This window comes from Sparassis crispa (genome assembly GCF_003851025.1).
Source record: "Sparassis crispa DNA, contig_000002F, whole genome shotgun sequence".
Classification (NCBI taxonomy): domain Eukaryota; kingdom Fungi; phylum Basidiomycota; class Agaricomycetes; order Polyporales; family Sparassidaceae; genus Sparassis; species Sparassis crispa.
Genome location: NW_020939749.1, coordinates 2,058,267 through 2,086,228, shown reverse-complemented (window position 1 = coordinate 2,086,228; position 27,962 = coordinate 2,058,267). Strand labels below are relative to the sequence as shown.

General features: G+C 52.3%; 12 protein-coding genes across 12 annotated transcripts; 4 read left to right on the top strand and 8 right to left on the bottom strand.

Annotated features, from left to right (window-relative positions):
* Positions 1-143: 143 nt before the first annotated feature.
* SCP_0306900 (hypothetical protein) lies at positions 144-1,736 on the bottom strand (the record flags this gene model as incomplete). Its single annotated transcript, XM_027756079.1, has 1 exon — positions 144-1,736. One exon carries the CDS (start codon positions 1,734-1,736, stop codon positions 144-146), a length of 1,593 nt encoding a protein of 530 aa, XP_027611880.1.
* Positions 1,737-2,214: 478 nt separating this feature from the next.
* SCP_0306890 (hypothetical protein) lies at positions 2,215-2,523 on the bottom strand (the record flags this gene model as incomplete). The annotated part of the gene is made up of 1 exon (XM_027756078.1): positions 2,215-2,523. One exon carries the CDS (start codon positions 2,521-2,523, stop codon positions 2,215-2,217), a length of 309 nt encoding a protein of 102 aa, XP_027611879.1.
* An 805-nt stretch (positions 2,524-3,328) lies between these two features.
* Positions 3,329-4,263, bottom strand: SCP_0306880 (hypothetical protein; the record flags this gene model as incomplete). The annotated part of the gene is made up of 5 exons (XM_027756077.1): positions 3,329-3,356; positions 3,405-3,528; positions 3,581-3,841; positions 3,890-4,157; positions 4,213-4,263. 5 exons carry the CDS (start codon positions 4,261-4,263, stop codon positions 3,329-3,331), a joined length of 732 nt encoding a protein of 243 aa, XP_027611878.1.
* Positions 4,264-4,354: 91 nt separating this feature from the next.
* On the bottom strand, positions 4,355-5,617 carry SCP_0306870 (hypothetical protein; the record flags this gene model as incomplete). The annotated part of the gene is made up of 4 exons (XM_027756076.1): positions 4,355-5,178; positions 5,229-5,341; positions 5,387-5,487; positions 5,534-5,617. 4 exons carry the CDS (start codon positions 5,615-5,617, stop codon positions 4,355-4,357), a joined length of 1,122 nt encoding a protein of 373 aa, XP_027611877.1.
* Positions 5,618-5,787: 170 nt separating this feature from the next.
* SCP_0306860 (predicted protein) lies at positions 5,788-10,189 on the bottom strand (the record flags this gene model as incomplete). Its single annotated transcript, XM_027756075.1, has 11 exons — positions 5,788-6,096; positions 6,148-6,159; positions 6,217-6,261; positions 6,315-6,383; positions 6,441-6,590; positions 6,645-6,753; positions 6,804-7,027; positions 7,080-7,310; positions 7,363-7,836; positions 7,891-9,331; positions 9,612-10,189. The coding sequence occupies 11 exons, from the start codon at positions 10,187-10,189 to the stop codon at positions 5,788-5,790; spliced, it is 3,642 nt and encodes a 1,213-aa protein (XP_027611876.1).
* A 235-nt stretch (positions 10,190-10,424) lies between these two features.
* On the top strand, positions 10,425-10,769 carry SCP_0306850 (Probable 54S ribosomal protein L34; the record flags this gene model as incomplete). Its single annotated transcript, XM_027756074.1, has 1 exon — positions 10,425-10,769. One exon carries the CDS (start codon positions 10,425-10,427, stop codon positions 10,767-10,769), a length of 345 nt encoding a protein of 114 aa, XP_027611875.1.
* Positions 10,770-10,942: 173 nt separating this feature from the next.
* SCP_0306840 (hypothetical protein) lies at positions 10,943-13,436 on the bottom strand (the record flags this gene model as incomplete). Its single annotated transcript, XM_027756073.1, has 3 exons — positions 10,943-12,659; positions 12,710-13,350; positions 13,404-13,436. The coding sequence occupies 3 exons, from the start codon at positions 13,434-13,436 to the stop codon at positions 10,943-10,945; spliced, it is 2,391 nt and encodes a 796-aa protein (XP_027611874.1).
* Positions 13,437-14,015: 579 nt separating this feature from the next.
* Positions 14,016-17,145, bottom strand: SCP_0306830 (Phospholipid:diacylglycerol acyltransferase; the record flags this gene model as incomplete). Its single annotated transcript, XM_027756072.1, has 19 exons — positions 14,016-14,201; positions 14,261-14,555; positions 14,612-14,622; positions 14,674-14,734; positions 14,789-14,892; positions 14,944-15,129; positions 15,185-15,264; positions 15,322-15,394; positions 15,449-15,454; positions 15,508-15,549; positions 15,604-15,658; positions 15,718-15,722; positions 15,780-15,788; positions 15,847-15,898; positions 16,033-16,179; positions 16,245-16,465; positions 16,527-16,822; positions 16,885-16,939; positions 16,999-17,145. The coding sequence occupies 19 exons, from the start codon at positions 17,143-17,145 to the stop codon at positions 14,016-14,018; spliced, it is 2,031 nt and encodes a 676-aa protein (XP_027611873.1).
* A 978-nt stretch (positions 17,146-18,123) lies between these two features.
* Positions 18,124-18,771, top strand: SCP_0306820 (hypothetical protein; the record flags this gene model as incomplete). The annotated part of the gene is made up of 1 exon (XM_027756071.1): positions 18,124-18,771. The coding sequence occupies one exon, from the start codon at positions 18,124-18,126 to the stop codon at positions 18,769-18,771; it is 648 nt and encodes a 215-aa protein (XP_027611872.1).
* A 42-nt stretch (positions 18,772-18,813) lies between these two features.
* SCP_0306810 (hypothetical protein) lies at positions 18,814-19,767 on the top strand (the record flags this gene model as incomplete). The annotated part of the gene is made up of 1 exon (XM_027756070.1): positions 18,814-19,767. One exon carries the CDS (start codon positions 18,814-18,816, stop codon positions 19,765-19,767), a length of 954 nt encoding a protein of 317 aa, XP_027611871.1.
* Positions 19,768-20,094: 327 nt separating this feature from the next.
* On the top strand, positions 20,095-22,296 carry SCP_0306800 (hypothetical protein; the record flags this gene model as incomplete). The annotated part of the gene is made up of 1 exon (XM_027756069.1): positions 20,095-22,296. One exon carries the CDS (start codon positions 20,095-20,097, stop codon positions 22,294-22,296), a length of 2,202 nt encoding a protein of 733 aa, XP_027611870.1.
* A 1,274-nt stretch (positions 22,297-23,570) lies between these two features.
* SCP_0306790 (hypothetical protein) lies at positions 23,571-27,880 on the bottom strand (the record flags this gene model as incomplete). Its single annotated transcript, XM_027756068.1, has 8 exons — positions 23,571-23,715; positions 23,771-24,048; positions 24,110-24,656; positions 24,713-24,854; positions 24,907-24,985; positions 25,034-25,162; positions 25,224-26,653; positions 26,707-27,880. The coding sequence occupies 8 exons, from the start codon at positions 27,878-27,880 to the stop codon at positions 23,571-23,573; spliced, it is 3,924 nt and encodes a 1,307-aa protein (XP_027611869.1).
* Between the last annotated feature and the right edge of the window lie 82 nt (positions 27,881-27,962).

Sequence of the window (27,962 nt, the reverse complement as noted above, 5' to 3'; positions counted from 1 at the left end):
CTGCGATGAATCCTTTATTGAGCCGGGGGCACCAGAAGGCAATTCCAGTCAAGCAAGCATCACAAAAAATTGTGAGTTCAGCATCAGCGGGGCCCCAGGCTGTGGCTCGCAGCATGAAGATGCCGACATGACGATCAAGCATGTCAGCAACCCAAAGTAGATCTTGCTTGACTCGGGCATTGAGGAACACTGGTGCATGCGGTAGCGAGGCCTCGGATCTTCGTGTAGGCCGCCTGCAAAGCTGGGCATAGGAGAGGTTGAACATTGAGTCCCCAATTGATCCAACCAAGAAGACGTTGCCAGTCACGGAGAGGATGTCGACGTCGAGGGGCATTGGTCACAAAATCACGAATATGCGTAACCAGGGCTGTGCAGGATTCTTGCAGCAGAGTAATGGTCATGTTTTGCGTGTCGACATGAAAGCCGATAATTGTGAGCGCGTGACCGTGAACTTGCTTCGAGTCCTCATGTGGGATTTGTAACTCGTCCCAAAGACGAAGGAGCATCACTTGCTGGTGAGGCATGTAGCGATGATAAGGTTCATAGAGAACAAGATGGGCCAGGAGGTCAAAAGCGAAATTATCATCCATGTAGGCTTGGAGGGCCTCAATCGAGTATATGTGAATAGCAATCCAGACGACAAGGCTCATAAATGAGCACCATATGTCCGGAGATCTGCGACTACCAAAACACATGCATCGATCAATGCGTCGTAAGCCGTTCACAGAGACAACTTGCTTCAATTGCCACAAAGGGTGCATGGGGATTAAACGATACACGTTCTTCACGTCGGATTTGAAGAGCCAGATTGGAATGTTACCGTGAAGCTTACGCACTCGCAGCAAATTGCAACCGAGGTCTTGGACATTGTCCGGTCGCATCCCAACGTTAGCCTTATCAATCATAGCATTGAGCGAAAATGGACCCGCTGAATGGTCATTGATAAAACGGAGCTTAGAGGAGTGTGGCTTAGGGACCGCATGAACAGGCATAGAGTACATCCCCGGAAGGAGATCTGGTCCGAATGGATGAGAGTATCGTTGGAGGCCTTCTTCTTCTTCAGCATATTGGGAAATAAATGTTGATGCCTCCTCAGTCAGGGGAATGCTCCCGCCATCCCACGTGTCAGGAAATTCCAAATGATCAGTCTCAGCAAATGGCCAGAAGCCTTCTCTCAAGCCACGAAGGACAGAGTCAACAAGCGGGCGATTTGGATGGGAGGATAGCAGGGCTTCAAAGCAGTCAACAGCGATGGGTGTGACCACTTGAAAGAGATCTGAATTATCGGTAATGGTACGCAGGGAGACTGGATTATTCAATTCATTTTGAGGAGGTCCGGGGATCGGTCTGAGATGCTCCGAGAGAGATGCGAGAGGAGTGGTATATTGGTCACAATGCTCCCAGAGGAAGCCACGGGAAAAGCGTGGGTACCTATTTTCGTTTGTCCGCAGAGGAACCACCTTTCTGGGGGCAGATGCAGGCGGCGTGATCTCGGGCACGGCAGACTGAGCAGATGTGTCTGTATTTACATCCGCGATGATCGCAATTTCCGGAGTTCCACTTTCTGCAGATCTCTGCAGTTCGAGAGAAGGCTCCTCCTGAGGTCCCTTGCGGCTGAGAAGAGGATCCACCTCCACCTGCGACGATATGCATGGTGTAGAGATGGTTAAAGCTGGAGAGGTCCGTGAGAAGGAGTCGGTTGCTTCTCCCGACGGCACTTCGGACAGCTCGGTCATAGTTGAGAACCCGGGAGGCCTGCACATCAGACATGGCGATGAATGACTCATTAATGTGGTCGGCATAACCTTGGAGCTCGCAGAGCCGATGTGGGAAAATGAAGGAGACAGCTTGCTGGTACTTAACCCAGGCATTGGTCCAGTCTCCGTGCCGAGAAATGTGCCAGCTGGGTTTGACCGGGGTGCCGGCTGTGACCTCAAGGTCCCCGAGTTTGATAGATTGCTTGAGATCTCCATCGATGGTGTAGAAGGCAGTGAAGATCTTGTCAAGGTCGACATATCGGTTGCTAAGGATGTCATTCCATACCGATTCTGGGACATTAGGGCAGTCGGGATGACAGACAACTCGCTATCGAGAGAGGGCGAGGTCTCGGGTGTAGTTCTCCTTGAGTTTGAGTGTAAGTTGGAGCTCAGGGGAGAGGAAAGATGGTCCAAGAGACTTGGAGAAGGGGAAGAGAGATTCATTGACTTTCTTTCCTCACTCTGAGTCTGAGTCATCAGAGGCATCTCTCTTGCGCTTGTCTCCAACTGCGGAGGAGGGCTCGAGAGCCTCTGAAGAAGCGAGGATCTGAGCAGAATTCTCCGATGGGCCTGGTGCCTGAATGGCGCCTCTGTCTCCAGCTTCTCGTTGGGCAGATTCGATCTCGTCGAGCTCAGCAAGATAGACGGCATAAGCTGACCGTTTCGCTGCCTCTTCTTCAGGGGCGGTGTCATGGTAGCTAATGGCCTCGAGGAGCTGGATGGATGCCTCTGCTTTAGATATTTTTGACTTCCGAAATTCCTCCATGGCTGCTTCACATGCGATAACACCTTCTTGTTCAAATTGGTGCCCAGTGAGTTGTCGGGATGTATCGGATGACTGGGTGTGGGAGCCATCGTTCGGAGATGACATAAGGGCGCTTAATGATTCGAAAGATGTGAACAAAGAGAAGTATGAAGCTCGAAAAATGGCACTTCGCGATGTTCCTAGCAAGGTGGGGGTGCGAGAAGGGTCAAGGAGGGAGAGCACCCCTGAAGCACACCTCCACCTAGTAAGCGGGGGGGTCCGACCCGGGAAACACCTTCCGCCTCGACAGAGGCAGCGCTCCCGAGACCCCCGCCAGTCTGTGGAGCTTGTCCGCTGGACGTGACTCGCGCTGCGAGTGTCATGAGCCATCCAGACGCTGCCTGGGTTTCGAGTCAAGCCGATGACCACCGCGTCAATTAGACTTGTTAAAACCTTCCTCTAAACTCGATTTTCCGCATTTTTATCTATTTTTAAGAGGGTTGGCCAAAATTTGAAGACCAAACAGGGTAAAAGTAAGAATTAGAGAAATCGGCTCGTGTCAGTCAAATTCTAAGGTCAAAAACTGTATATTCCCGCAATTCTTTCAGGTTTCCAGTAATTTGCGGTCACTCAATAATTCGACCAAAATATTTACCGCATTTGATTGTCCGCAACTGTACAGGGAGATCTGAAGCAGCAACGAAGGCGTGATGGCGAAAGTCAACCAAACCGAGAGAAGCCGCGTCGTAACCCTAAGCCGGGGTTACATGCTGCTGTGTAAAGTATTGTTGAAACTCGGAGGGATTAAGCTTTATTCCACCGGGACTCAGCGAGGAGTGCGTTCAGCGAGATATCTGGGGGGCCGAGTGAGTAAACGAGATAAAAGCGAAGAGGATACGCACGCTTCGCCAGACCACAAGGTGAGCAGTGCAACGGAGATGCTGGCTACGGTGCGCCTATCCCAGTGAGGTCTATCCCAGTTCGCGTAGGCGAAATAGCCGAGAGTGCCAAGGACAGCGGTGTTCACTGAAAGGAGGGCGTCAGGACAAAGTAAGGGAGATCGATAAGGCATACTGACAGACACCGAGGAGACCGCCAAGGACGGCAGGTCTGAGGAAGTGTTCGTGGGCAGAGCGATAAAGGGCAGCGCCTTCGAGCTTGGCCGTTCGCTCTTCCTCTTGTCCTGCGGGAGTCTTGCGGTACTGCTCGGCAGCGTAGGATTGGGCGGCACCGAGAGAGAGGGCAGCGGCGACGGTGGAGGCGATGAGCTTGGTGTCGGTGCGGAAGCGAGGGTTGGAGTAGTAGAGATAACCGGCCCCGGAAATGAGGCCGACGTTGACTAGGGGAAGGTGAGAAATAGTACAAGTGAAGATGAAAGGAGAATTACTCAAGCCGAGTGAGCCACCTGCGACGGCGGGATGGAAGAGGTAGTGCTTTGTGAGTTGCCATAGGTCGTCGTGGGAGTCACGGACGTCATTGGTGGGACGGGGGGATGGCGGGCCTTGGACGGTCTGAGGGCGGGGAGCGTCGAGGGAGGTGAGAGTTTGTGGATGAGACGTAAAGTCTGGGGCGACGAGGTTCACTTTGGCGGCATCGTCTGCGATGTTGTCTGCGGAGGGAGCGGTTGTGTTGAGGAGAGCGGGATCGGGATGGGGCTGGGGAGGGGATGTCGGGGAGCGGGCACAGGCGAGGAGGGAGAAGGGGACATACCTGAGCGGAAGGCGGGGGAGCATTCTGAGCGGCGACGGAGGCGTAGGACATATTGGCGGGGCGAGGAAGGACGAGTGCGCGACGGAGCGTATGTATACCCCACGAGCGATGACATCATCCGATAGCTACGGTACTATATACGTCATAGGACGAGGAACGGAGGCAGCCGGTCGCTGTCCTCGGCGACGAGCGCGTGAGCGCCGGTGTAGGACGCGCGCCCCTCGACCTCGACCCGCACCGCGGCCCACTCCCGGCCGCTGCGCCCCACGAGCGCCGTGGACTCTACCGCCCGGCCGAGGAAGACGCTCGCGGGGTCCGCGGCGCTCACCGGGGAGTGGAACGGGCGGCGCTCCCCGACGGCGACGGACCCGCGGGCGACGGCGACGGCGAGGCGAGCGCAGACGCCGGAGCCGCAGGGGGAGCGGTCGATCTGGCCGTCGGCGAAGACGCACACGGCGAGCTCCCCGTCGACGACGATGATCCCGTACACGTACTCGAGCTCCGCGTGCTGCGGGTGCTCGACCAGTGCGCTCGCGTCCCAGCTGCCCAGCGCGGCCTTGAGCGCGGCGCACTCGGCCTGGAGCGTCGCGCACTCGCGGAGTCGGCCGTGCAGTCCAAGCTCGTTCGCGTCGACGATCGCGTAGAACGCGCCTCCGTACCCGACGTCCACCCGCGCCGTCCTCCCACCCAGCGTCCTCACCGCCACCCCCAGCCCGCCCACGAAACTGGCCACGCTCGTGAAGCGGACCCTCTTCCCCTCGTCGCTCCGTCTCCGCCCTCCTTCCTCCACCGTCGGCACCGTGACCTCCACCACCCCGCATGGCGCGTGCACTCGCACCACCGTCTCCTTCTTCCCCTCCTCGTACCTCACCTGCCCCCGCCGCGGGAACACTCCCCTGTCCTGCGTGTCCACCAGGAACCGTCCCAGCGCAATCGTCGCGTGCCCGCACATCGTCGAGTATCCCTCTGTCTCCCTATCGTCAGTCTCTCTCTTTCCCCTACCCCGACTCTCTCACCGTTGTGACAGAACAGCACCCCAATGTCCGCCTCCCCGCTCTCCGTAAGCTCCGTCTCCTTCACCAGTATCGCTCCGTACATCCCCGCGTGTCCCCGCGGCTCAAACATCAATCTGCTACCCATATCAGCTTCGTCCATCGTCTTATTCCCCACTCACCGTCGTCGGATAAAGTCCAGCTTTTCCCTCGCATACGCCCTCTTCTCCAGCAGCGTCTTCCCCATCAGCTCTGGATACCCCTCCACCACAATTCGCGTCGGCTGTCATCCAGTCAGTATCCCCGATATCTCCTGGCTTTTGGCTCACCTCTCCAGACGTGTGCATGTCCACGGTTCGTATCACATCCATCCTCCCTCGTCTGCCCGTCTCCAGTTCTCTGTAGACGTCCATCGCAGTCACGAAGTCAACCCTGCGCTCCTTATCACTCCCTCTGCACACGTTTATCCGATTACGACCTCGATTTGTATACGCTACAGAACGGAATGCATAACTACATACTGGTATACGCGATTCTCACAACAACAAAAATAAAACTAGATAGCGAAACGAGCGTGACCCCCTCAGAACACATCCAATGAGTGTGGACAGTTCGCAGCAACGTGCCCTCTTCCCTCGCAGTCCTCGCATACCAGCTCCGACTCCTCTCCCCCGCTCGAGCTCCCTCCCCCCATCCGCCCCCCCTCCCCCTTCAGCAGGTCACACGTGAATATATCGTGCCCCGGCCGCTCGCAGATCTCGCACACTTCCGTCGATGATGCCCCCACCTCTGGCTTCGACGCCCCGTCTTCGCGCAGCTCCGTCTTCGACGTCTTCTTCTGGCTCCGCGCTAGTTTCTCCTTCAGCCGCTCCAGCTCCCGCTCCAGTTCGTCCTGTGCGCGCATCCATTAGTCCACTTCCATCGACACTCTCACCACACTAACCTCGCGGTAGATCTGCAACCGTCCGCCGTCAGCACATGTCAATCGTCGCGCCCGCCGCCCAACACGCACCTTGGATTCGATCAGCGTTTCCAGCTCGCCGATCTCCTTGTTGAGCTGCCAATCATCTCGGTCAACAGCCGCATATATGCATCATCCACATCACCCACATCGTGGATCGTACGTGCAGTCTTCATCTCTGCATCCATTTGTTTCTTGCGCAGTTGCTCGAGATCAGTCTATCTCAGACCCCATAAGCGATCTACCTGCGGTCCATTCGTCCGTAGAACACGCACCTCGTACTTCACCTTGACCTCCTTGAGACTCTTCTGCAACGCAACCGCATCGCCCGATGCAGATACAGAGGAACTGTCCTCCCCAGACAGCAGCGCCTGTTCTTCTCGCAGGATGCTCTGCTCCACGTTTTCTTCCAGCGCCTTGAGATCCTGTCCAGAATCCGTCACTCGCCAGAAAATCCCCCGCAGGATGCTCCCACATACCTCCCGGAGCTGTTCCGTCTCCGACAACAGCAGCCTGTTCTCCGATTCCAGCACCTTGTTTCGTTGACCCGCCGCAGAATTCTCCTTCTGTAATTCCTGGACGATGTGCCTAACGGAAATGTCAAACCTGCTTCCGCGTTTATAAACTGAATCGCACACTTCAATCCGGTGATTTCGTCTCGCGCCGCAGCTATGTCATACTTGAACGGTGAGCCGGGCATCCCTTTTCCGGCGTCGAGCCCATTCACAGGCAGCTCACGATTGAACTTCTTGCGAATCGTCTCCAGTTCAGCGCTGCGCTCCTCGACCAGGAGACGCAGGTCTGCGACAACATCACGTTCGGTCGCGAGCTCGGCCTCCCGATCATCGCAGAGCTGCTGCAACTAGACTTGCATTGCATCAGCGATTGCACTCCTCATATGCATCACCGCTTACCGTCGCCTTCTCAGACTTGAGAGCGTTGACGGCTTCGGCAAGATCGTGGACTGCGCCGCCTGTCCTTGCGAGGCTGCTGGATCCATCGCCCGGTTGAGCTGCCAGCTGTTGTTTCAGCTGCACAATCTCATCCATCAGGCGACCACGCTCGCTCGCCGTTCGCTGCGCCACTTCCGCTAGCCGTTCGGACGAGCCGCTCGATCCGCCGCTCATATTGGCTGCCTCCAAGACCTGCACGCACCGGTGAATACTTGCATGCATCAACGCGACGAGAGTGACTTGCCACAATTTCACTCCTCAAACCCTCGATCTCTGCCCTCGCATTCTCCAAAGCCACCGTGTTCTCCCGCAACGCCTCCACCATCTCTTCGACCCGCTGACGAGCACCTTCCTCGGACTTGAGTAGCCGTTCGACCTCATCCCTCCGTCCCTGCAACTCCTCCCTCATGCCGTCCTCCCTCTCCTTATATCGCGTCATCCGCTCGCGTACAGCAACATCTTCTCTTTCCAAGGCCAGGTGAGCGTCTTCGAGCCGATCTTCCAATGTGAGGATCTTCTTCTGCAAATGCTGCACTTGATCGCGGAGGGCTTCATTATCGATTTCCACAGCAGAACTGGTATGGTGTGCTATTGCGCTCGGTGACGGTGAAACAGTCGACTTCCTCAGTTGATCCTGAAGTGACGTTATTTCATCTTCCAGATCGAATCGCTTGCTCTCGGAAGTGCTGAGTCGCTCTTCATACAGTGCGATCGTTTCCTATTCCAACCACGTCAGACAGATCCGGCTGCACCAGGCGATAGACTGAAGTACCTGACCCGCCTTCCGCAACTCGTCAACCTGCCCTCCCAGCTCCCTCCGCTCGTCCTCGAGCTCCAAATACGCCTTCTCCACACGGGCCCCCAGTAATGCGATCTCCGCGTCTTTGGCACGTAGCACAGCATCGTTCTCCGTTTCGCGCCCCTCCTTAAATTCAATCGATTCCTTGAGATGATTGACAAGCGCTTCCTTGTCATCCAACTTCGATTGGACATCCCTGAGACGAGCTTCAGCCTCACTTTTGATCTTGTCGATGTCCATTGCAGTTTGCTGGGCTGCCCTCTCCAAGGCTTCAATCGCACTGTCCCGCTCACCCAGGAGGCGTTCATTGGTCCTGACCGAGGCCTCCAACTCTATTATGCGAGCGGAATCCTGCTTGTGGTCAGAAAGCAGTTTCTGCATACGCTCGGCTGCTTCTTGTGCCTCTCGTTCGTGAACGCTCGTGGCGGTCCGCAGACGTTGATTATGCCCTTCCAACGTTTCCAGCTGTGTCTGCATTCGCTCGATCTGAGTTTGAAACTCTACGGCAGCGCTAGAGGTGACCGATGCGGAGGACTCTGGACGAGATACAGGACCGGACGGCTTTCCCGATATCAATTCTGCAATTTTGTCTTGCAGCGCTTTCCCGTTGAGTTCCAGATCCGTCAACGATCCGTTTCCGCGCTCCTTGAACGGAGGGTCATCCAGCGAGATGCTGCGGCTTGAGATCAGCGAACCAGAAGGAGAAGCTGGGGGTGGCATTGCGATGGAGCTCGGAACTCGTGCTCTGGGTGTGCTAAGTATTGCTCGACTTTTAGTAGGAGTTGTCGACGGAATGCCCATCCCAACGTTAGATGTACGTCCACTGGAAATAGCTTTGGGGGTATTAAAAGGTGAGGATAAACCTCTAGTCGGTGAGGACAAATGTCCAGGTCCTGCGGATGAAAGGCCGGTGAAACGGGTGGGGCTGTTAGCACCAGATGATTTTTGAGGAGGACTCCTCGTTCCTGCACCGCGAGAACTCAGTTGTTTGGCAGTCATCCCAACATACCTAGATGCACGGGAGCCTGGCGTGATAGAATTCTGCAGTGGTGCCCCACGCATCGGAGTGATCGGGTTCCCCGACGAATCTGGACCAGCAGAGCGGATACGCGACGGTGGGACTATGCCTGGCGTCCTACGTCCGCCCTGTGCAGACGGTGTCACTCGCCCGTTACTCGTGCATGGTGTAACGCGACCATTGGACATGGATATGGACGGGGTCTTACGACCACTCTGCATGCCTGCAGAGGTAGATGGTGTCATTCTTCCGGAAAGTGAGGGGGTCAGTCGTCCACTGCGTGTGGAAGCGACGGAAGAGGGACGAGATATTGTCCCAAAGCCAACTGTCGGGAGAGAAAGTTTCGTTGATGCGACAAAGACTCCACAACTGCGGGGACAGACGAAATACTGTTTGCTTGGAAACCAATGAGTCAGTGAATATCGATTGGCACTTCTCCGGCAAGTACTCCAGGTAAATTCGGGAGCAAGAGAAAAAAATGTGGATCAGACATTCCCGACTGTACTAAGGTAGCCGCAGGACGTTCAACAACAAAGCCACCGTTTTAACCTGCCGCAGCCCCAGTGTTGTCTTGTTCGACAGAAGATGTACCTGCTGCGCGGTATGGCATTCACCATGAGAGGAGACGGTTCCAATGTCGCGTTACAGATAAACGCATTCCACGGGGAAGACTTACCCGTTAACGGTGCCATTGTTCTTGCCTTTGTAGGCGAATCCTCCGCTCAGTTCAACTCCGGCCCAAAGACCAGGCTTCCCATCAATCTCACCCAAGTACCTCAACGTACCTTCGAAACCCAGGGATTCAATCCTGACATTGTCACCGACTTCGAAGCTCCTCCCTGCTCGGCCGGAGCTTTGGGCGAAGACATCAGACTGACGGCTGGGTGGACGGGCAGATCGTGGATTGGTAGCAGGAGTGCGAGAGGGACCAGAACTGACGGCGGACGACGAGGAAGCGACAGAGGATGGGCGACCAGTAACAGATCGACGACCAGAATGAGACGGATGGGCTGAGGAGGGAGAGAGGGAAGGGACGGAGACATCGCTGGTGCGGGAATAGCGATGTTGAGCGGGATCGTTAGCCCTGATGGCATCAGCGAATGCTTTGGATATGTATTCTTCGTCATGAGATTGTGTCTGAAACTGAGCTGAAGTGGATGCAGAACGAGGTCTGCCGGGGGTCGGAATGTTGGTCGACTTGCTTGGAGTGGGTATGCCTGAGACGCGAGCTTTGGAAGAAGTGGGAGTGAGCATTATGGAACATACACAAGCGTAAGGAAAGGAGTGTCGCAGAGAGTGGTTTTTGGTAGAGACGAAGTTGAGCCTAACGCTGAACGGGCTGAGGTTGACCTCTCAGGAACAATTGCAGTGTCTGGGGTCTTTCATCGGGCGCACTGATCGGGGTCCGTCGCGCGCAGACTGCTCGCTGTTCGCCGCAGCCTCAAGCTGCTCGCCGTTCGTCGCAGGGTGCTCATCGTTCGCTCCTGTGATGCCTCGCATTCCGCTCCAGCTCTTTCGCGTCCTCGCACGTCCCCCGACGTTGCATCCCGTTCCTCGCGTCGCGTCCCTGATCTCCATCCTCTCCAGTCGCCCGCTACTCCCTCAGCCCACCCCCTCCGTCCTCCTCGCGTGCGCATTCCGCAATCCAGTGTCTCTGTCCTTGCCTTCTGCTATCATCCAGCAGGCGCGCCATAAATCACGGGGAACAGAGTATCAACCCTCTCAACGGAAGAGAAAGCGCAAGCATGGCTTCCTCGCGAGGAAGAGGAGCGTAAATGGGCAGAAGATCCTCCAAAGACGAAGGGTCAAGGGGAGACGCTTTTTGACCCATTAGCTCTCACACTTCCATGGACAGTGCGTCAGTTATACCTCATCTCTGATGGTCTCTGACTTCTTCTAAGTCACTACTTGATGACGAACATTAGAGCATTAAACCATTGAAATATTCCTCTACGTTCATACACAGTACTCTCCCGCACGCCCTCCTAGCACCTTTTCTTGTTCGGCCTATCCAATCTGTTGTCTCATATGCAAGTCGTTTGGAACGCGCCTGCTCTGATGTGATCTTTTGTCATCGGTGTCCAAGTCGTCGAACGCTCCGGTGGAATACTCGCAGGACATTCGTCCCACGTTCAAACGCGCCGTGCTGCCTACTGCCCCGTCCCATTGTGCGTCGCTCTCGGTGAGGATAAACGACGAGCAATGTTCGAGACGCATTACTGGTGGTGACAGAGGTGCGCCTGGTGTGAACAAAAAGCCTTGCTCAATGGAAGCGACTAGAGCAGAAATGGGGGTTTGCTCAGCATTGCTGAGCACGTCGTTGGCATTGGGTTGGCGCTGCGGGGTGATAGTCTCTTCCACAAAGAGGATTGGTGTTGGTGTTTTCTCCACGATGGTCGCCCGTGTAGGAGTTCGCTCTGCAAAGGGACGCAGCGTCGGAGACGGTGGCAAGGGGACGGATGTTGGATTTTTAGCCTCTATTGGGCTTGGCGGAAGGGGCGTTTCCTCAGGCAACGTCTGCAGCCCTACAACACGTTCAGATGGCAGTTTATTCTGAACCATCTTGTTGGAGATCTCAGGGCTGACCCTCGAAGCTGCGTTTACCTTCACAGAGGCAGCGGCACGGCCCCACACAGGCTTTGCACCCTTCGGTCCCTTCCGCACAGTTGATGCTTTAGAGAGACTCGGTGCTAGTCTACCGCCTCGTCCCTTTGGTAGATGTTCGTCCTCTGTCGTCGTCCCGGAAAGGGGCAAGGCGATGGCCTTTGCTGCACTTGCTTGGGCTATAGGTACAGGTTTTCCATTATCCTTGACATTAATGCGCTTGAGCGGAGCAACACTGTCCTGTGTAGAGGTAGTTCCGATCGAGGCGTTTAAGTCAATCGAAGTCGGTAGTGATGGTGCATGCGAAGACGTTTCGCCTGCCACAACGTCTTTGTGCTTGGGCCCGAATGTACCACTCTGGGCACAATCTGTCGCGTGTGTGAGCAACACACGTCTGGCACCGCCAACTACTCGCCCGGATTTATCGAGAGTATCGTGTGTCAAAGGCGTCTTGCATGCATCATCCGACAGCGGGCGTAATGGTCCACTCTTTCCGCCGTAGTTTTCGGGCGGTCGAGTGGCTGTCGTACGCGGCTCTGCTTCCGGTCGACCAGACTCAGGATGGGAATTAGAGCCAGAGGTAGACTGACTGTGAGATGCAGACGCCATCGTCGTCATTGGGCCTGGGCGGGAAGGGCCTCTTCGCATAGCACTCATGTCCTGTCCCGACGATTTGCCAGGTTCACCAGTTGACACCGTTTGTGTGTCACGGGTCCGAATAGGAACATTGTTCGGTGGTGCCATATCCGTCACAGCAGTCCGTCCTGGCTTCTGCACCGGCATGCCGCCGCTACGTTTCGCACCAACTTGGATAGCAACACCGTCAAGAGGTGCAGTAGGATTCCGTTTCGCTGTCCGCGTGCTGGGACCTCCTTGTGCCGACGATTCAGACGAAGAAAACGCGCGGTCACGGGTCCTCGATCGTATAACGTTCTGCGCCGTAGAGGACGAGTGATGCAGCGCAGACGTAGAAGACGAGAGCATTCTCGTTCGCGAAGGTCCATGGCCAGAATATGATGATTGCGCAGATGCAGTGCGACTGGGCTGTTTGGCTTGGGATGGGGGTTTCAGTTTGATATCGAGATACTTTCTGATAGTGGGAGTTAGAGGCTCTGTGAATCTGTATGCACATAAGCTTTGGAAGAAGGAAAGCAAATAAAAGCCACTCACTGATCCACCCGCCTTGGAAAGAGAACTTTATATGCGTCAAATATCTTGCGAGAGATTTTACGCACGTCGGCACTAGCATCTGTCGCGGTGACTTTGATGATAGATTCCAACTGAACGATACGAGGCTCTTTATCCAGGACTGTCGGTTGGAAGCTCCTCAGGCAAATGAGAACGCTTTCTGCCGCAGTTTGACGCAAAGATATTGATTTGTCCTTGACAGACTCGGTAAGGTAAGATAGAATTGATACTGAGTGGGTTTGCTCGATAATGGCAGTGATGCAGACTCGCGCCCTGCTGACGAAGACCTTGTTTGTTCGCGTACAAAGAGTCAGAAGTGTCGGCAAGAAAAGAGGAAGTAATGGCTCGAAGGAGCCCTTCAACACCTCAGCGACGGTGCCGATTAAGTCAACCGCTATGCCAGACAAACGTGTCCTTTCAGAGTTGATCGCAGAATTGAGGGGTCGTGAGAGAGACCGAAGCATGCCCGTAAGTTCATGAGGAAATTCTGAGGAATTATCCTTCAACAGAGCGGTAAAACGCATAATGGCTCTTCCTATGTCATCCCAAGTCTCCTCAGTTTCGGGAAGAGATATGATGTCTCGCACGGCGTCCAGTTCTTGCTGGAAGAGAGACAAGGATTCCTACAACCGTATCAGCACTGGTTCCACGAAGGACAGCAAGCATTGGTCATCACCTTTATTAGTGTCGGAAGCGGTTTGGAGACCATGGCATAGCAGGATGAGAGACCGTAGTAGGAGATTAGCAAGCACTGAATGCCACTGAAGCGGCGCCGAAATGAGAACATGAACCGGCCCGTAATCATCACGTGATCGCGTTCTGCGGGTGTTTGACCATGTGTGCCGCATATGTCTTATATATTGTGACCGTCCTCCCATCAAGGTCACTATTGGTTTGCCTTCGGGAGACTAGCTATGTCTTGTATCCCCCTTGTGTAGTAAACTTGTAGATTATGTGGTTATACAAGCTATTACAATGACTATGTTTACGAGCAACTTACTTACTTGAGTACTGTGGGAGGAAACAAGCGAGAGTGCGCAGGGGCTGAAAGCGAGTCCTGCGGACAAAGTCAAAGGAAATTCGCAGGAAATCAAACAAATCCTGCGGATTTTCTTCAAATTTGCTTCAGAGGGAATTTGACGGATATTCCCAGGAAAGTTTGACTTTCCTTCGATTTTCCTACCAGCGGATTTCGTTCAAAGCGCGGCACGTGAGAAACGAACTTCTATATACATCTCTATAACGTTTACCGTTTACGTACTGTTATAAGTCTGGTGCTCCTCCAAGGTTAGTCCCAAAGTATCCTCCGCGCGTATTCGCGGATATTAGAGACGAAAGAATCATTAAGTTCGCTCCCAACTCCAGTTGCGACTTTAACGATGATTTCATTCAATGCAGTGGAGCCAAGGATATCAACGTGATCGCCTGTAGTTCCACCACCTCGAGGGATTGTCGAGACAGGGTTGTGGGGAAGCTGGAACGTTTCAGACCAATAAGATATGACATGGCGAAGGGCATTGTGGCTGGACTCACCTCAATAGTAGTAACTCGCATACCGGATGGATTCCAGCGCTTTCTCTTCCATCCTTCTACACACATGGCGCCCAGACTGAGCAGATTGACGGTCCCGTCGCCCTCGCCCACCTTAACTCCATTTACCACTTGTGGCATGGCACTCTCATCCGTGTACTCGGCGTCAATATAACTTGTACGCAGCAGGGGTAGGTCGAGTGGAGAACGCGCAGAGAAGCAGTCAGACACGTTGGAGCAGCTGGCTTGTTCCGCGTCTGGTTGAATGTCGTCGTATTCATATGGACCCCGGGTATACCTTATGAGAGCAGCATCCTCAAGTGAAAACGCCATGTCATGATACGTGAGACTAACCAGTAAGATCGCTGTTGTCTCTCAGTTGAGATAGTGCACAATCATTGCAGCCATGACCTCACCTCGGTTTCCTTTCCGTGTCCGTAGACACAGTATATCTTCGTGGACGGAGCATCAGGCAGTCTGAGTGCCGTATTTTAAGCAGATGAGCACGCTCTTTCTTCTAACGAAACGTACTGCACTTCAAGCGGATTTGACCACTTTCGATGGTCAAGGTTGTTACGTAGTAGAGCTCCCGCGTCTTTCTCGATGCCAAAAGAATAGTTCGTTGCAATCATTTTCTAGTTCAAAATAAGGTGTCTCAGGCTGCCCATTTAACAGTCGTAACTTACTTGAAAATGACTAGGAGTGTGCTCCAATACCCATGCACTTGCTGCGGCAGAGGTCATATTCGTGAGATCCTCTTCGTTGTTCGCCACCACAGATTGACGGAACGCGATGAGTTCGCCGTGACTGTAGGTGTGATTCAGGGGATCATCCGGAGCGAATGTCGCATTTCCCCAGACTGCGTCACCTCCCTTCGCCAAGGGAGTATTGTCAGATCAAGACGGAGCGAGTATAGGGACAACCCACCTTCATCCACATACTTGCGCTGCCCGCCCAGCTGCGGAACAGTTTTTGACGTTCCTTCCTCGAGAAGAATCGCTCCAGAACTGTTGCAATGAAGTATGCTTCAGTTCTAAGCGCAACTTGATAATTCGGCACTTTACCATACGCCCCGGCAGGATGAATTTGCACGGTATCCTTCATTTCTCCGGAAAGAAACGCCGACATCGACTTGACCTTGAGACTTTCAATGACCTTACTGTAAGACAGGGGACAAACAAAGCTTCTCACCACTCCCTGTCAAAACTATCATCAGCTGTTCAGATGATCCATTGACCGGAGTGCCATACCAGATGTGTACCAGCAACACTAACGAATGCTTCGATGTTATTCTGCGTGCGACAAGGATTGCATGTCATCTTAGTACAAACCCAGGCGTTACGCACCTCCACCCACTTTGGGCCACCACGCCCGTGTTGCGGGGATTCAACCCACTTCATGCTGCATATGCGATGGAGTGAACTGCATCAACCACAAGAACTAGGTGAAGAACTACGCACAAGTACTAGATGATGTGCATCAGAAAGCCTGGGGAGCGAAGTACGTGATTGACTCCATTTACCAAAACAATCTGGAGTAAAGTGAATGAGTGATTCGTACGACCTCTGACTAAAATTTCAAGACCGTACTGTACTACCCATGGAGTGTGCCACCAAAACCACTCTTTTTTTCTCTCTAGCCCTGTGAATCGCTAGTCAGATAGAATGTTCAATCCGTGCATTGAACAATGTGCGGTTCGCAACGTCGTCGTATTGCTTGGTGTAATGGAAGATGGAACACATAGGAAGCAGCGAATATCCGTTGAATCCATTTACCTGAAACCTTCTATAGTTGTCTTTAGTCTTGAGAAATAGCTATCGCGTTCCTCAAGATTATAGAAGGACAACCTCCAGTCGTAAGGAGCTAGGTGCAGGTTATTCGTGTCATAGTTAACCACTGCGAGGTTCTCCACTATTTTCGACCTAATATTATTGGCGGGTGAACTTGGAACGGCGGCGTCAGTAACAGGGGGAGGAATTGCACGCACCATAGCCAGTATCCTTGGACGAAGCTACTAGCAGCATCAATGCCTTCCGCAGCTCTAACCTTTACGTCTGCAGGATCAAGACCAGTGATAGGGTCAAGCATAATTGCAGCCATCCACTGTTCTCGGTTGAAAGTGACTTGGGACAGCATGGAGAAGCTGCCCCAGAGCTTTTGGCGGAAAAAAGACCGATACTCAGGGGAAGTAGACCAAGACTCCAGTCCCTGAAATAACATATCAATGTGAGAACCTTCCATCTGTGGAGCGACTTGTGGAATAACTTGCGGTTGAAATGATTCCAGGAATCAGAACGACGGGGTGGGTGGCGCTAAGTCCCCTCGCGGCCATTTCCTCCCCGACTGTGAACTCAAGACCGTTTCTGGTGAGCTTCCACGGCTCCGGTATATGGCTCAATAGCCTCTGCCATTCGAACTCTACACGGGTAAGATCAAACTGTGAAATGTCGAACTGGGGTAATTGAGGCATGGTGAACTCATATTCGTCGAGAAGGAGAGCAAGGTGGGTTTGGAGTTCAGTCAGGTCTGTTGGTTGGATAAGGATGAATCCGACAAGGACACCAACTAGACATAGACATAAATAGCAATGAGTAAGAGAAGCAGGAAATAGAGAGCGCAAGACACACCTAGTATGCCAAACGGGAAGAGAAATCGACGTGTGGTGAAGAAGTATCTGTCATACTGTATGCGCGACGTCGTGAGCCATGCCTCGCACGCGCAAGGGCGTGTAAATACCGTACCTGGTTCGCGGCCACAGTGTCTTTGAGGTCCTGCTTGAGCTGGTACACCTCTTTGTCCTGACGTTGAAGCTGTGGGAACTCTTCTGACGCAGAGTCAGAGTCGCCTGGTGGACTGGTGCGGTTTTTAAGTCGTCGTGAGAGAACCATGGAAGGACAGGAAGAGATGGTGCTGTAGCAGCACACCGAGAGGGTCGTTGTGCTTCCTTAGTCAGACTGCCTTACTACTTCCCGGCTCGTGTTCTCCAGACTCCCCCGCATCAGTTTTCTCTTCGTCTCGGTCTGGGGACCTCCATTACCGGGGCCTCTCAGATCTCGACATATAAAAAGGACGAGGAAGAGGACATATACGAGGCAGCGTACTTGTAAATCGAATCAGCCTTAAGCTTCATCGTGCATACTACTTGCCATGTGACCGACCTCCCATATATACTTAACCTCAGGCGGTAAATTCCTCGGACTATAAAGTACATCAGCAAAAGTCAACTTTTGCTTACCGGTGTTATACCCTTGATTAAGGAAAAATAAGGAGATCCTTTTTCTTATTCCTCCATTAGTCACCCTTATCGGCGTTAATTGCCCAATTAAGAACGGAGACCTCCTTAATTAAGGAGATAAGGGAGCTAAATGGAGGTAACCAAAAGTTGACTTTTGCTGATGTATAGTCTCACCTCGAAAAACAAACTTTATAAGATGGAAGTTGGAATCAAACCCACACTCTTTCGAACTAGATCCCGATTCTCGCGCCTTAACCGCGCAGCCATTCTGCCTGAACATGTACTATGCCCTATGTTGGAAAGTAGCGCCCAAATTTCTGGAGCTCCAGAAATTGGGGAGCGCCCAAGGGCAGACAAGCCGAGGGCATGATTAAAAAGAAAGACAAAGAAGGAAATTTGCTTATATAAAGTGGAGCGTCTAGAACTGTATATATACAGAAATCTATTTTAGGACGCGCAATCACGCGCCCCGACGCATCTTGACCCGCCATCACTACCTTCCTATTTGGGAACTAAGGCGCGATTTCTAACAGGTTATGAGCCCCGGCTCTAACCAATAAATACTTGGATAACAACAGCCCCTATTGTGGCTACAAAAATTGTTACCCCCTTACTAGTACGAGAACAAATAATGTCGACCAGTGCTGATAATACGAGCAATAGCAATGCTTACCGGATCCCGCTCCTGAAGGAAGACAATTGGCTCCCGTGGAAGCGCCGCGTCGAGGCCATCCTTAATGATAAGGGTCTCCAGGAGTATGTGACCGGAAAGACACCGAAGCCGCAGCCGAGTAATGCCTTGGCCAATAGGGCAGCGAGAGAGGCGGAGATTAGCGCCTGGGGAGAGAAGGACCTCAAGGCCCAGAACGTAATTGTGCTATCGCTGGGAGATTCCCAGATGGTGCACATCGCTGGAGCCGAGACGGCACGGGCCATGTGGGAGCAGCTTCGCACAGTCAAGGAACAGCGTGGACAGCATGGAATTCTCGCGCTGTGCCGGCGTTTTTACCGGATGCAAGCCAAGGAAGAAGATAATATCTCCAGTCACATTACACAGCTACGACAGATCCAGGAACAACTCCACCTAATGGGGAAGGTTGTTTCTGACGAGGATTTCCGGCTCATTCTGGCTACCTCATTACCGGAGAGCTGGGACTCTTTCCTCAGCTCTTACTTTGGCGCCGTGGGCGGCAATGTTGGCGCCGAAGGTGCTGACAACGTGCGCCCTCAGCTTACATCACAAGAATTGATTGCCATCATTCTTGATGAAAATAGGTGAAGGCACGAGCGTGGCGAGCGCGGTCAATCCTCGGACCAAGCCATGGTTGCCAAAGGAAAGAAGCGCCCCTTTGGGGAATACAAAAAATGTTCGATCTGCGGAAAGCCGGGACATCTTGGTAACGAGTGTCGGCACCGCGACAAGGTCAAATGTATGAATTGCGGAAAATTCGGGCATAAGGCCACGGATTGTTGGGCTAAAGGCGGTGGCAAAGCCGGACAGGGCCCGCCGATGAAACGGCAAAAGACGGAACGTGCTTATGAAGTGCGCGAGGTCGAATCGAAAGAGGATGAGGCAAAAATAGCCTACGATAATGATAGCGACACTGTATCTCTCGGATCTGATGGCGAAATTGCTTCTTTCTATGAGTGGTTTGCCGACTCCGGGACAACTTCGCACATTACAAATCATCGTGAAGTCTTCGCGACCTATCAGGCGCTCGAAGATCACGCGATCACGGGCATCGGACCGCAACCAACACAGGCATTGGGCCGCGGTACGGTCGATGTCGAAAGTGAAGTAGGAGACCGGAAAGTGAAATTCCGTCTCCACGGTGTACTGTATGCGCTGACAGCACCCAATAGCCTCCTCTCCATCATGCGTTTGGACGACGCGGGAGGAAGAGTACTTATGGGTAATAGTCGCGCAATACTAATAGATAAAAATAAACACACTCTTGCTATAGGCAAGAAAAATGGACGACTATATTCATTGAAATTGCGTCCAATAGTTCCGCAACCTGCGCGAACCTATACTGCTAAGGAATACGGCCCGCATACCTGGGAAGAGTGGCACAAGATCTATGGCCATATCGGGAAACCAGCACTTACGCGATTATATCGCGAAGGGCTTGTTGATGGCCTAGAAATCTCGCCAAGCCCAGATGAAATTAATTGCGAGGCGTGCATCCAAGCAAAGGCGATGCGGAAGCCATTTCCCAAAGAGACGGACGAATGCAGCAAGGTACCCGGAGAATTAACACACACGGATGTGTGAGGACCTGCACAGACAGCTGCTCTACAAGGGTGGAAATATTTTATTACATTTACCGATGATTACAGTCGTCGAAGTACAGTACTATTTATGAGGCATAAAGATGAAGTAACAGAAAAGGTAAAGAATTATATTACCTATATCGAGCGCAAGTTTGGAAATAAACCCTTGCGACTCAGGCTCGACAACGGTTGAGAATATATGAACACCGAATTAATTAACTGGTGTCAAATGAAAGGGATCGAGATGGGTCCGACTGCGCCGTACTCACCATCCCAGAACGGAGTCTCTGAGAGATTGAATCGCACACTGCTTGGACTAGCGTGCGCGATGATCTATGTGAGAGATCTACCTCATTATCTTTGGGCTGAAGTGATTGCTCATGCAGTCTATATTAAAAATAGATCGCCTACCCAGGCGTTAAATGGGGCAACTCCCGAAGAAAAATGGAATGGGACGAAACCAAATATCTTGTACCTGCAAGAATTTGGTTCCCCCGTATGGGTCCTCACAGAAGACGCAACACTATCAAAGCTAGCGCCCCGTGCCAACAAGTATATTTTTGTTGGATACATGGACGGACCCAAAGCCATCAAATATTATGATGCGCACACGCGCCAGATTAAAATCTCGCGTAATTTCCAATTTTCTTCGAATTCCCCGGACCATTTGCCCGGCAACGCGCCTCACGTGCCACAAGAGCAAATAGGATCCGACGTACCTATCCTCACAGCACAGCGTGAGGGGGAGCAAAATATATTTCCGGGCACTTTACCTAGCAATGCGTCAGACGTGCCGCATGTGGAAAGGAGACCCGAAGTCCCAAACCTCACAACGACCGCAGACGTGCGGCGCGAGGGGGAGTTAGGAACTTCCGCGCCACAGTCACCTGCCAAAAATCCACGAAAGCGCAGACAGGATGATGATCCTGATCAACGCGAGGAAAGCGGGACGGATGCACCAAGCCAGCCCAGACGAACCAGAAGAAAGACAGTTCAGCATGATTACCGTCTAATGCACGACCCAGAGGCAGACGAAGATCTGGATAATGATCCAGATAAATCAAATGCCGAATTAGTCTATATTGTGATGAGCGCCCACGGAAATGCGGATGCGGACGAGCCAAAGACGCTCAGTGATGCCAAGAGATCACTCGAGTGGCCCAAATGGGAACAGGCAGTCCAGACGGAACTCAATCAACTACAGGGTATGGAGACTTGGGAGTTAGTGGAACCTCCCGAAGATCGAAAACCCGTAGGAAATAAATGGGTTCTAGTTAAGAAAACAAACAAAGAGGGTGAAATAATCAAATACAAAGCCCGCCTGGTTGCGAAGGGATATTCTCAAATCCCAGGCATGGACTATACCGAGACGTTCGCGCCCGTAGTCCGCCTCGAAACCATTCGAGCTATCCTCGGGCTAGCCGCAATCTTAGATTGGGAGATCGGACAGATGGACGTGAAAGGCGCCTATCTTAATGAAACTCTCAAAGAAGAAGTGTATATGCGGCAACCCGAAGGATACAGCGATGGAACATACCGCGTATGTAAATTAAAGAAAACCCTCTATGGGCTAAAGCAGTCTGGCCGAGAATGGAATATCGTGCTGAACCGCAAGTTACTAGACGCGGGATTCAAGCGCCTATTCTCGGATCCATGTGCGTACATTCGGATCAAAGGTGATAAGATAGAAATTGTCACCGTTTGGGTAGATGACCTATTAATATTCACCAATGATTGCGCACTGATGGACCAATTGAAGAGGGAACTCCGAAATATGTTCGAAGTTACCGACCTTGGCGAACCCCGAAAAATTGTGGGGATAGAAATTGAGAGAGACCGTTCAAAGCGGACAATCAAAATCTCTCAGACAAAATATATTGAGTCTATCCTACACAAGAATGGGCTTACGAAAGCCAACACGGTCGGGATGCCTCTTGATCCAAATACAGTGCTTGAAAAAGAAGAACCCGAAACTGATGACAAATGCGACCGAGACAACGGATATGCATCGCTCGTCGGATCACTGATGTACGCGGCAATTGCCACGAGACCAGACATTGCTCATGCCGTGCAACGGCTTAGCTCATTTACTGCCAATCCCAGAATGGCTCATTGGACTGCTGCTAAACGCGTCCTCCGCTATCTATCCGGAACGCGAGAACTTGGAATAATCTACGGGCCAATTGCAGATGTCAAGCCCGAAGATCAATCCATATTTGTGGGCTACTCAGATGCAGACTATGCGAATGATATCCGAGATCGCAAATCAATCTCGGGATATTTATTTAAATTAGGAAATGGCACGATCACGTGGAGCTCAAAGAAGCAAACCACGGTCGCGTCATCCACCACGGAAGCCGAATACATGGCATCCGCTGAAGCGGCAAAAGAAGCCGTGTGGCTCCAAACACTATTCAAAGAAATAGGTTTCGAGCAACAAGATCCTACAATTTTATTCGAGGATAATACAGCGGCGATCTCAATCGCACGTGATCCCCAATTCCACGCGAAATCAAACATTTTGATGTAAAGCATCATTATGTGTGCGAAAAATTGAGGGATAAATATATTGATATCCACTACTGTCCCACGGAGGACATGATAGCGGATATCCTAACAAAGTCACTCCCTAAGCCGAGGCACGAGAAGCTCACAAAGAAGCTCGGAATGCCCATCGGCTTGAGGGGGAGTGTTGGAAAGTAGCGCCCAAATTTCTGGAGCTCCAGAAATTGGGGAGCGCCCAAGGGCAGACAAGCTGAGGGCATGATTACAAAGAAAGACAAAGAAGGAAATTTGCTTATATAAAGTGGAGCGTCTAGAACTGTATATATACAGAAATCTATTTTAGGACGCGTAATCACGCGCCCCGACGCATCTTGACCCGCCATCACTACCTTCCTATTTGGGAACTAAGGCGCGATTTCTAACACCCTACACAGGAAGCATTACCACTTTTATCCATTGGAAATAACCTGGCAAAAAGCATGGAAATCAATAATATATTTTCAGAGGAAAAACCTCGAGAAAAAAGTGAGAAAAGAACAAAACATTCTCACAGTTTTTCCCTTGGAAATAAGTTGCCTACCATATCAGGCAACTGGACATGCCAGGACATGCCAAAACCCGGACAAAACTACCATATTTGGCGACCAACTTATTTCCAGTGGAAAAACTGCGGAAATGCTTTGTTCTTTTACACGTTTTTTCCTCATGTTTTTCCCGCAGTATAACTTTGTTGATTTCCACGCATTTTTCCAAGTTATTTCCTCGGGAAAAAAGGAGTTATGCGTCCTGTGCTACCGTCCCATCGGCACCCCCCCTCAAGTCGGCAGTAACGCGTTATGTCACCCATCAGTCACCCATTTCGCACGTCAGCGTGACAACATCGTGACACGGCGTGATAAAACATGATTTTTCTAGACCGTCCGCCGTCGTTCAAGTTCGCAATTGTTTGAGATATACCAGTATAAACATAGATGAAGAAGGTAAGCAAGGGGAGCAGAAACGGGGGAGGTATGCTGAGGTGCCGACTTGCAGGGGGGTGCCGATGGGACGGTAGGGCATAGTATTGTACAAAAATATTTATAGTTCTTCTCAAGTAACCAGTTCAGTTAGAGGCGCAGATCGACGATTTAAGCGCGTACCCCTCCTAGAACCTTCACATCTACGCGCACATCTACCCGAGAACGCGTTGAAGCGGCTGACTCTCAACGTCAGTCCGAATGCGCGAACAGACACCGCAAGCCGACAGACGACGTGTACGAACAGCTTACATACAGAACATAACAAGAATAAGATAGACAATCATGCAAGAGGTGGAGGGGTATCACGAGGATCATACGATAAGGCATATGAAGGTTGCTGTAACTCGTGCTTCCTCTGCCAAACTACTTCCGCCCACAACGGATTAGGCGGAATATGGCCCACCAAAGCCCGCAACACTTCCAACCTGAGACGGAATGGTCAAAATCATTGTTGACTATGAAAGATAAAAGAGATCCAACCATTGCATCTTCTCTTCGTCACTGTCGGCAAAAAATGTGATATCTTCGTCGCGAGGAAATACCAATCGGAAAGAGCGCTCGATTCCGTAGGGTCCGTCATAGTCGTCGATCAACGACTCCCGCATTCCAGTCGACCTAATGAGCGTTGATCCTCCGGCGCGGTCGTCCTCGACGGATACCGCCTTTTTGAGGTCAATGGTAGCAGTCGCCTTCTTTGTAACGTCGTTATAAGCGATAAGATTCGCTCCAACGATCCTAAGGTGACGCCTCCGCCAAGACTGCGTGGTAAAGTTTCACTGGTCAGAGTAAAGCCGCGGGTCAAAAACGCGAATGGCCAACCTTACAATCGCCTCCGTCCTGCGTCAAAGTGCCTTCGAAATATGTCATTTTGTGCCAGCTTATATGTCGTAACCCACGATGACACTCTTCCAAGCTTTGGGGAAGTTGGTTTAGAGGAATACCTGACAAGGGCGGCAATCTGAAGAATTGTAGTATGATATCGCCGACCTGGAAGGTTTTCACGGAAGATCCCGCATCACACCTCTGACCAATGAGAGGATATACGGTTTCGAACAGTCGTGTGTCGCAGCGCTTGGCAATATCCCTGAAAGACACGAACGCCCTTGCGAGGGTACCATCAGGCTTCAGGTATCGTGCAAGATTTTCCTCCAGCTTCCGCACAGGATGAGGTATGGATGGCGGAGAAACCTTGCCCGCCTTCTTTGGAGACGAGCCGAGGAAAAAACCACGCATGCCGCCTTTGGAAGCCGGAGGTGGCACAGCCGGCGGTGGCGGTAGAGGTGTATTTGCCTTGAACTGCGAGACAATGTGCGGATCACGGCGAACTTTAATGGTAAGGGTGAATTCAAGCTTGCTATGCTCGATTCTGAATTGACGACATGTTATCAGTGCGGCCACAAGGTACAGCAGCAAATTGCGCACAACTCAAATTCTTGCTCGATACGGCATTCTCTGCCGAGTTGACAGTCGGGAGTGGTGACGAAGTGGATGCCGTTATTCAGGGTGCAGGTGATAGTAGTTGGCTGTTGCGGAAGAGGCACATTAATGCCCCTCAGGCCAAGTACTGCAATATAGTTAAGATGTGCAGATGCTTATAATCAGAACCCGGAATATACCTCTCACGAAGACTTTGCCATGCACCTTGCCTGACTTTTGCTGAGCTTGGAGTTGCTTGAGTTGCTTTGAATACTCATTCTAATTCGTTATGAGTCACAATCATCTGAGACTGAGAGAAGGACTTGCCATATCAGAAGGCCTTCTCACAGTCCTCCACGCCCGTCCGCAGTTGACATCACCAGCCATGTCCGAATGAGAAACTTGGTCGGCGTCGGACGAAGCATAAATGGTCTCTTCGTGTTCCCGAACACGATACTTTCGAATGGAACGGATTAACACTCGAAGCGATGTTCTAAGAATGAAGTCGTGACCTTACGTTTCGCGTAGGTTCTTCCAGCTTCCGTAGTTCTCGTTCGACAGTATCTGCAAACCGTCCGTCCTCACCTCCATTAGGAAACATATCCAAGAGACCACCCGTCAGTGCCATCCGTCCTCGAGTTACGGCGCAGTCGACCGAGTGAGCGTCTGCATCACCAGTGCTCCTACTCCTCCTTCTGGTCGGTCTTGAGAGAGCTGCAAGCGAGGGCGGAGAGCGAGAGTACTCCAAAGCTTCCACTGCTTCGCGTCTACGAGACTGCTTCTTCTTGGCTTTGATCAGTTCCTCGCGGGCACGAATGGCATCCTTTGGTTGAATTACAAGACACGCAGAAGATATCCCAGCACTGCCATCAGATCGCGAGGCCGTGTCGGCTCGATCCAGAGCTTCAGTCGTGGACTCAGGGATAGATGCACAGTCAAGTGATCTGCCTGAACCCGTCGAAAGGACTGTCGAGCTCGCACTGCCGATGCCCGATGAAAGTTCACGATTGGTGACATCAAGAGGCTCGCACGCACTCATGATGCTGGGGCCATTAATCGCAGGAGAGCCACTGACATCATTCGCGACGTTGTCCATCAGACGATCGAGGGCACTCTTGTCCTCCAATTGCACAAGTCCGCTGAGCATACCCAGGTTCATGCTATCGATCGCGAATCCCCGCTCAAGCTCAAGACGCAAGCCATCAAATATGTGGTTACTGTCCGCACCATCCACCATGTGAGCACGGACAAGGGCTGTTGGCCTAGGCGGATCATCGTTCTGAGGATCGGGGTCAATGGTCATGATTCCGTTAGGGGTGACATTCTTCCCTCTGTCTAAAGCAGGTAAAAAAGCGACTGGTACGTGGACGTCCTCCAAGGGATCAGCGTCAGTAGTATTGTCACCTGTGACTTCTGCAAATAGATGTTTGTTCTTGCCAACCGCGGAACCTATAGCACCTGTATCTTCAGAGAACTCCACCTGATCCTGCCTGAGACGGCAGGCATCAGAAGGTTTGAGTGACGGCGCTTCTTCAAGGATACCAGCATTGCTACCAGCGTTGGGCGAGGTACGCTGCAGAGGAAACGGTACTAGCAAGGACCCCTCCCCTTCACTTAACGTGAGTTGTGACTCTGTTTGCGAATAGGACGGAGAAACGGAATTCGATTTCGTCGATACGGCCTGGATTGGAGACTCCAACGGGCTGCGTGAAGGTGACGCGACGAAAGAGACGGCGTGATCGTCTGCTCTACCAGGAGGAGTCGGCGAAACGACAGTAAGAGGAATATCTGGTAAGCGAAATACATTTCCCTGGGTGAAATTCTCCGAATGAACGATTGACTTTCCTGGAGATACGATAGCGGGTGGTACACCTGGCAGTGAAAACGGGTCCGATGCAGGTAGGACTTCGACCTCCGAGAATGCGAAAGGATCGTCCTCATCGACATCTGAAAAATATGGTGAAGAGTTTCATTTTTATTAAACTGTAGTCACCACTTACGCTGAGAATCGTCGACTGCGGGAACATGCACGTGAAAATTGGTCAGGGAGACGTCGGGATTCCCATGAAAACTAGACAGTGAAGCGATGGATTTCATGGGGGAGGGGGAAGGGGGCAGCATGTTCACATCTTCATCTATTTCCTCGATGACAAGCTGCTCACAGCCATTGGCTGGATAAACCATCTCTTGCGCTGGAGAGTGTCGTTCCACTGAGGATGAGGCTCGAGGGGAGACAGCAGGAGAAAGACGCGGCGTTGCGTCAGGTGAATCCTGCACGATCGGTGGTGATTCGTGGTTGTGACGATGAAGAGCAAAGCGGTCTGCATGATGGCTTCGTCCAAGTGGAACACCATCCTCGGTCTCTAGGCCATCGGGTAGCCTATTCGTAGTACGAGGAGGGGTGTGCGGGCCGTCCAGAAGGGAATCAGCGAGACCGCTGATGGTATCACTAGCAGGCTGTGAGCCGTCAGAGCCGTCATCGACCTCCAGGAATGGGTCATCAGCGTCAGTAGGGTCGCCTCGGTCTAATTCGAGAGAGATATCGACCACATCTTCTTCCACGTCGAACTCGACAACATCGCAGCGCTCGTCAAATGTGACCGTCTTACGCCTAGATCGACGATCGTTGGAGACTGCGCTACCGGAATGGCGAGGACCATGTAGACGCTTTGATACAAGAGAAGGGCGGCCTGGGGATGGAGAGGGGACGCGGGGTGATTTAGGGGGTAGAGGAGGAGGGACGTCTTCGACGTCGAGGTCTAGGGTGGCGGACTGCTTGAAAGGGCTCTTGGTGACGGGTTCTTTCTGAAGCAGACCTTGAAAGCCCTTAGATTGGCGCCGTTTGAAGCCCAAAGGATGCTCGTTCTCTGCCTGAGATATCAGGGAAGAGGGTCTGGGTCTTTTTTCACCACTTGCGCGACGAGGGGAAGGAGTGTGAGTGGATGGAGACTTGGAGGGGGTAGGGATTTGGGATCTGAACGGAGACTTTGTCACAAGATGATTACTTCTCAGATGTTTATAGCTGGAAGACTGTCTACGGGAGAGCTGGATGGGTTGGAGGGAGTCACGTTTGGCAATACGGAGGGGAGTGGTGGACTGGCCTGGGGACCAACCCCCAGGAGGATCTGGGGAGTTTGACTGAGGGCGGTCACGGAGGGGCAGCGCTGTACTCATCGTGGGCGACGACGGGGAGAAGGAGATAGACGAGGAGGAGATCTGGAGATAGAGGGCAAGGACGAGATATCGTGGGAACCCT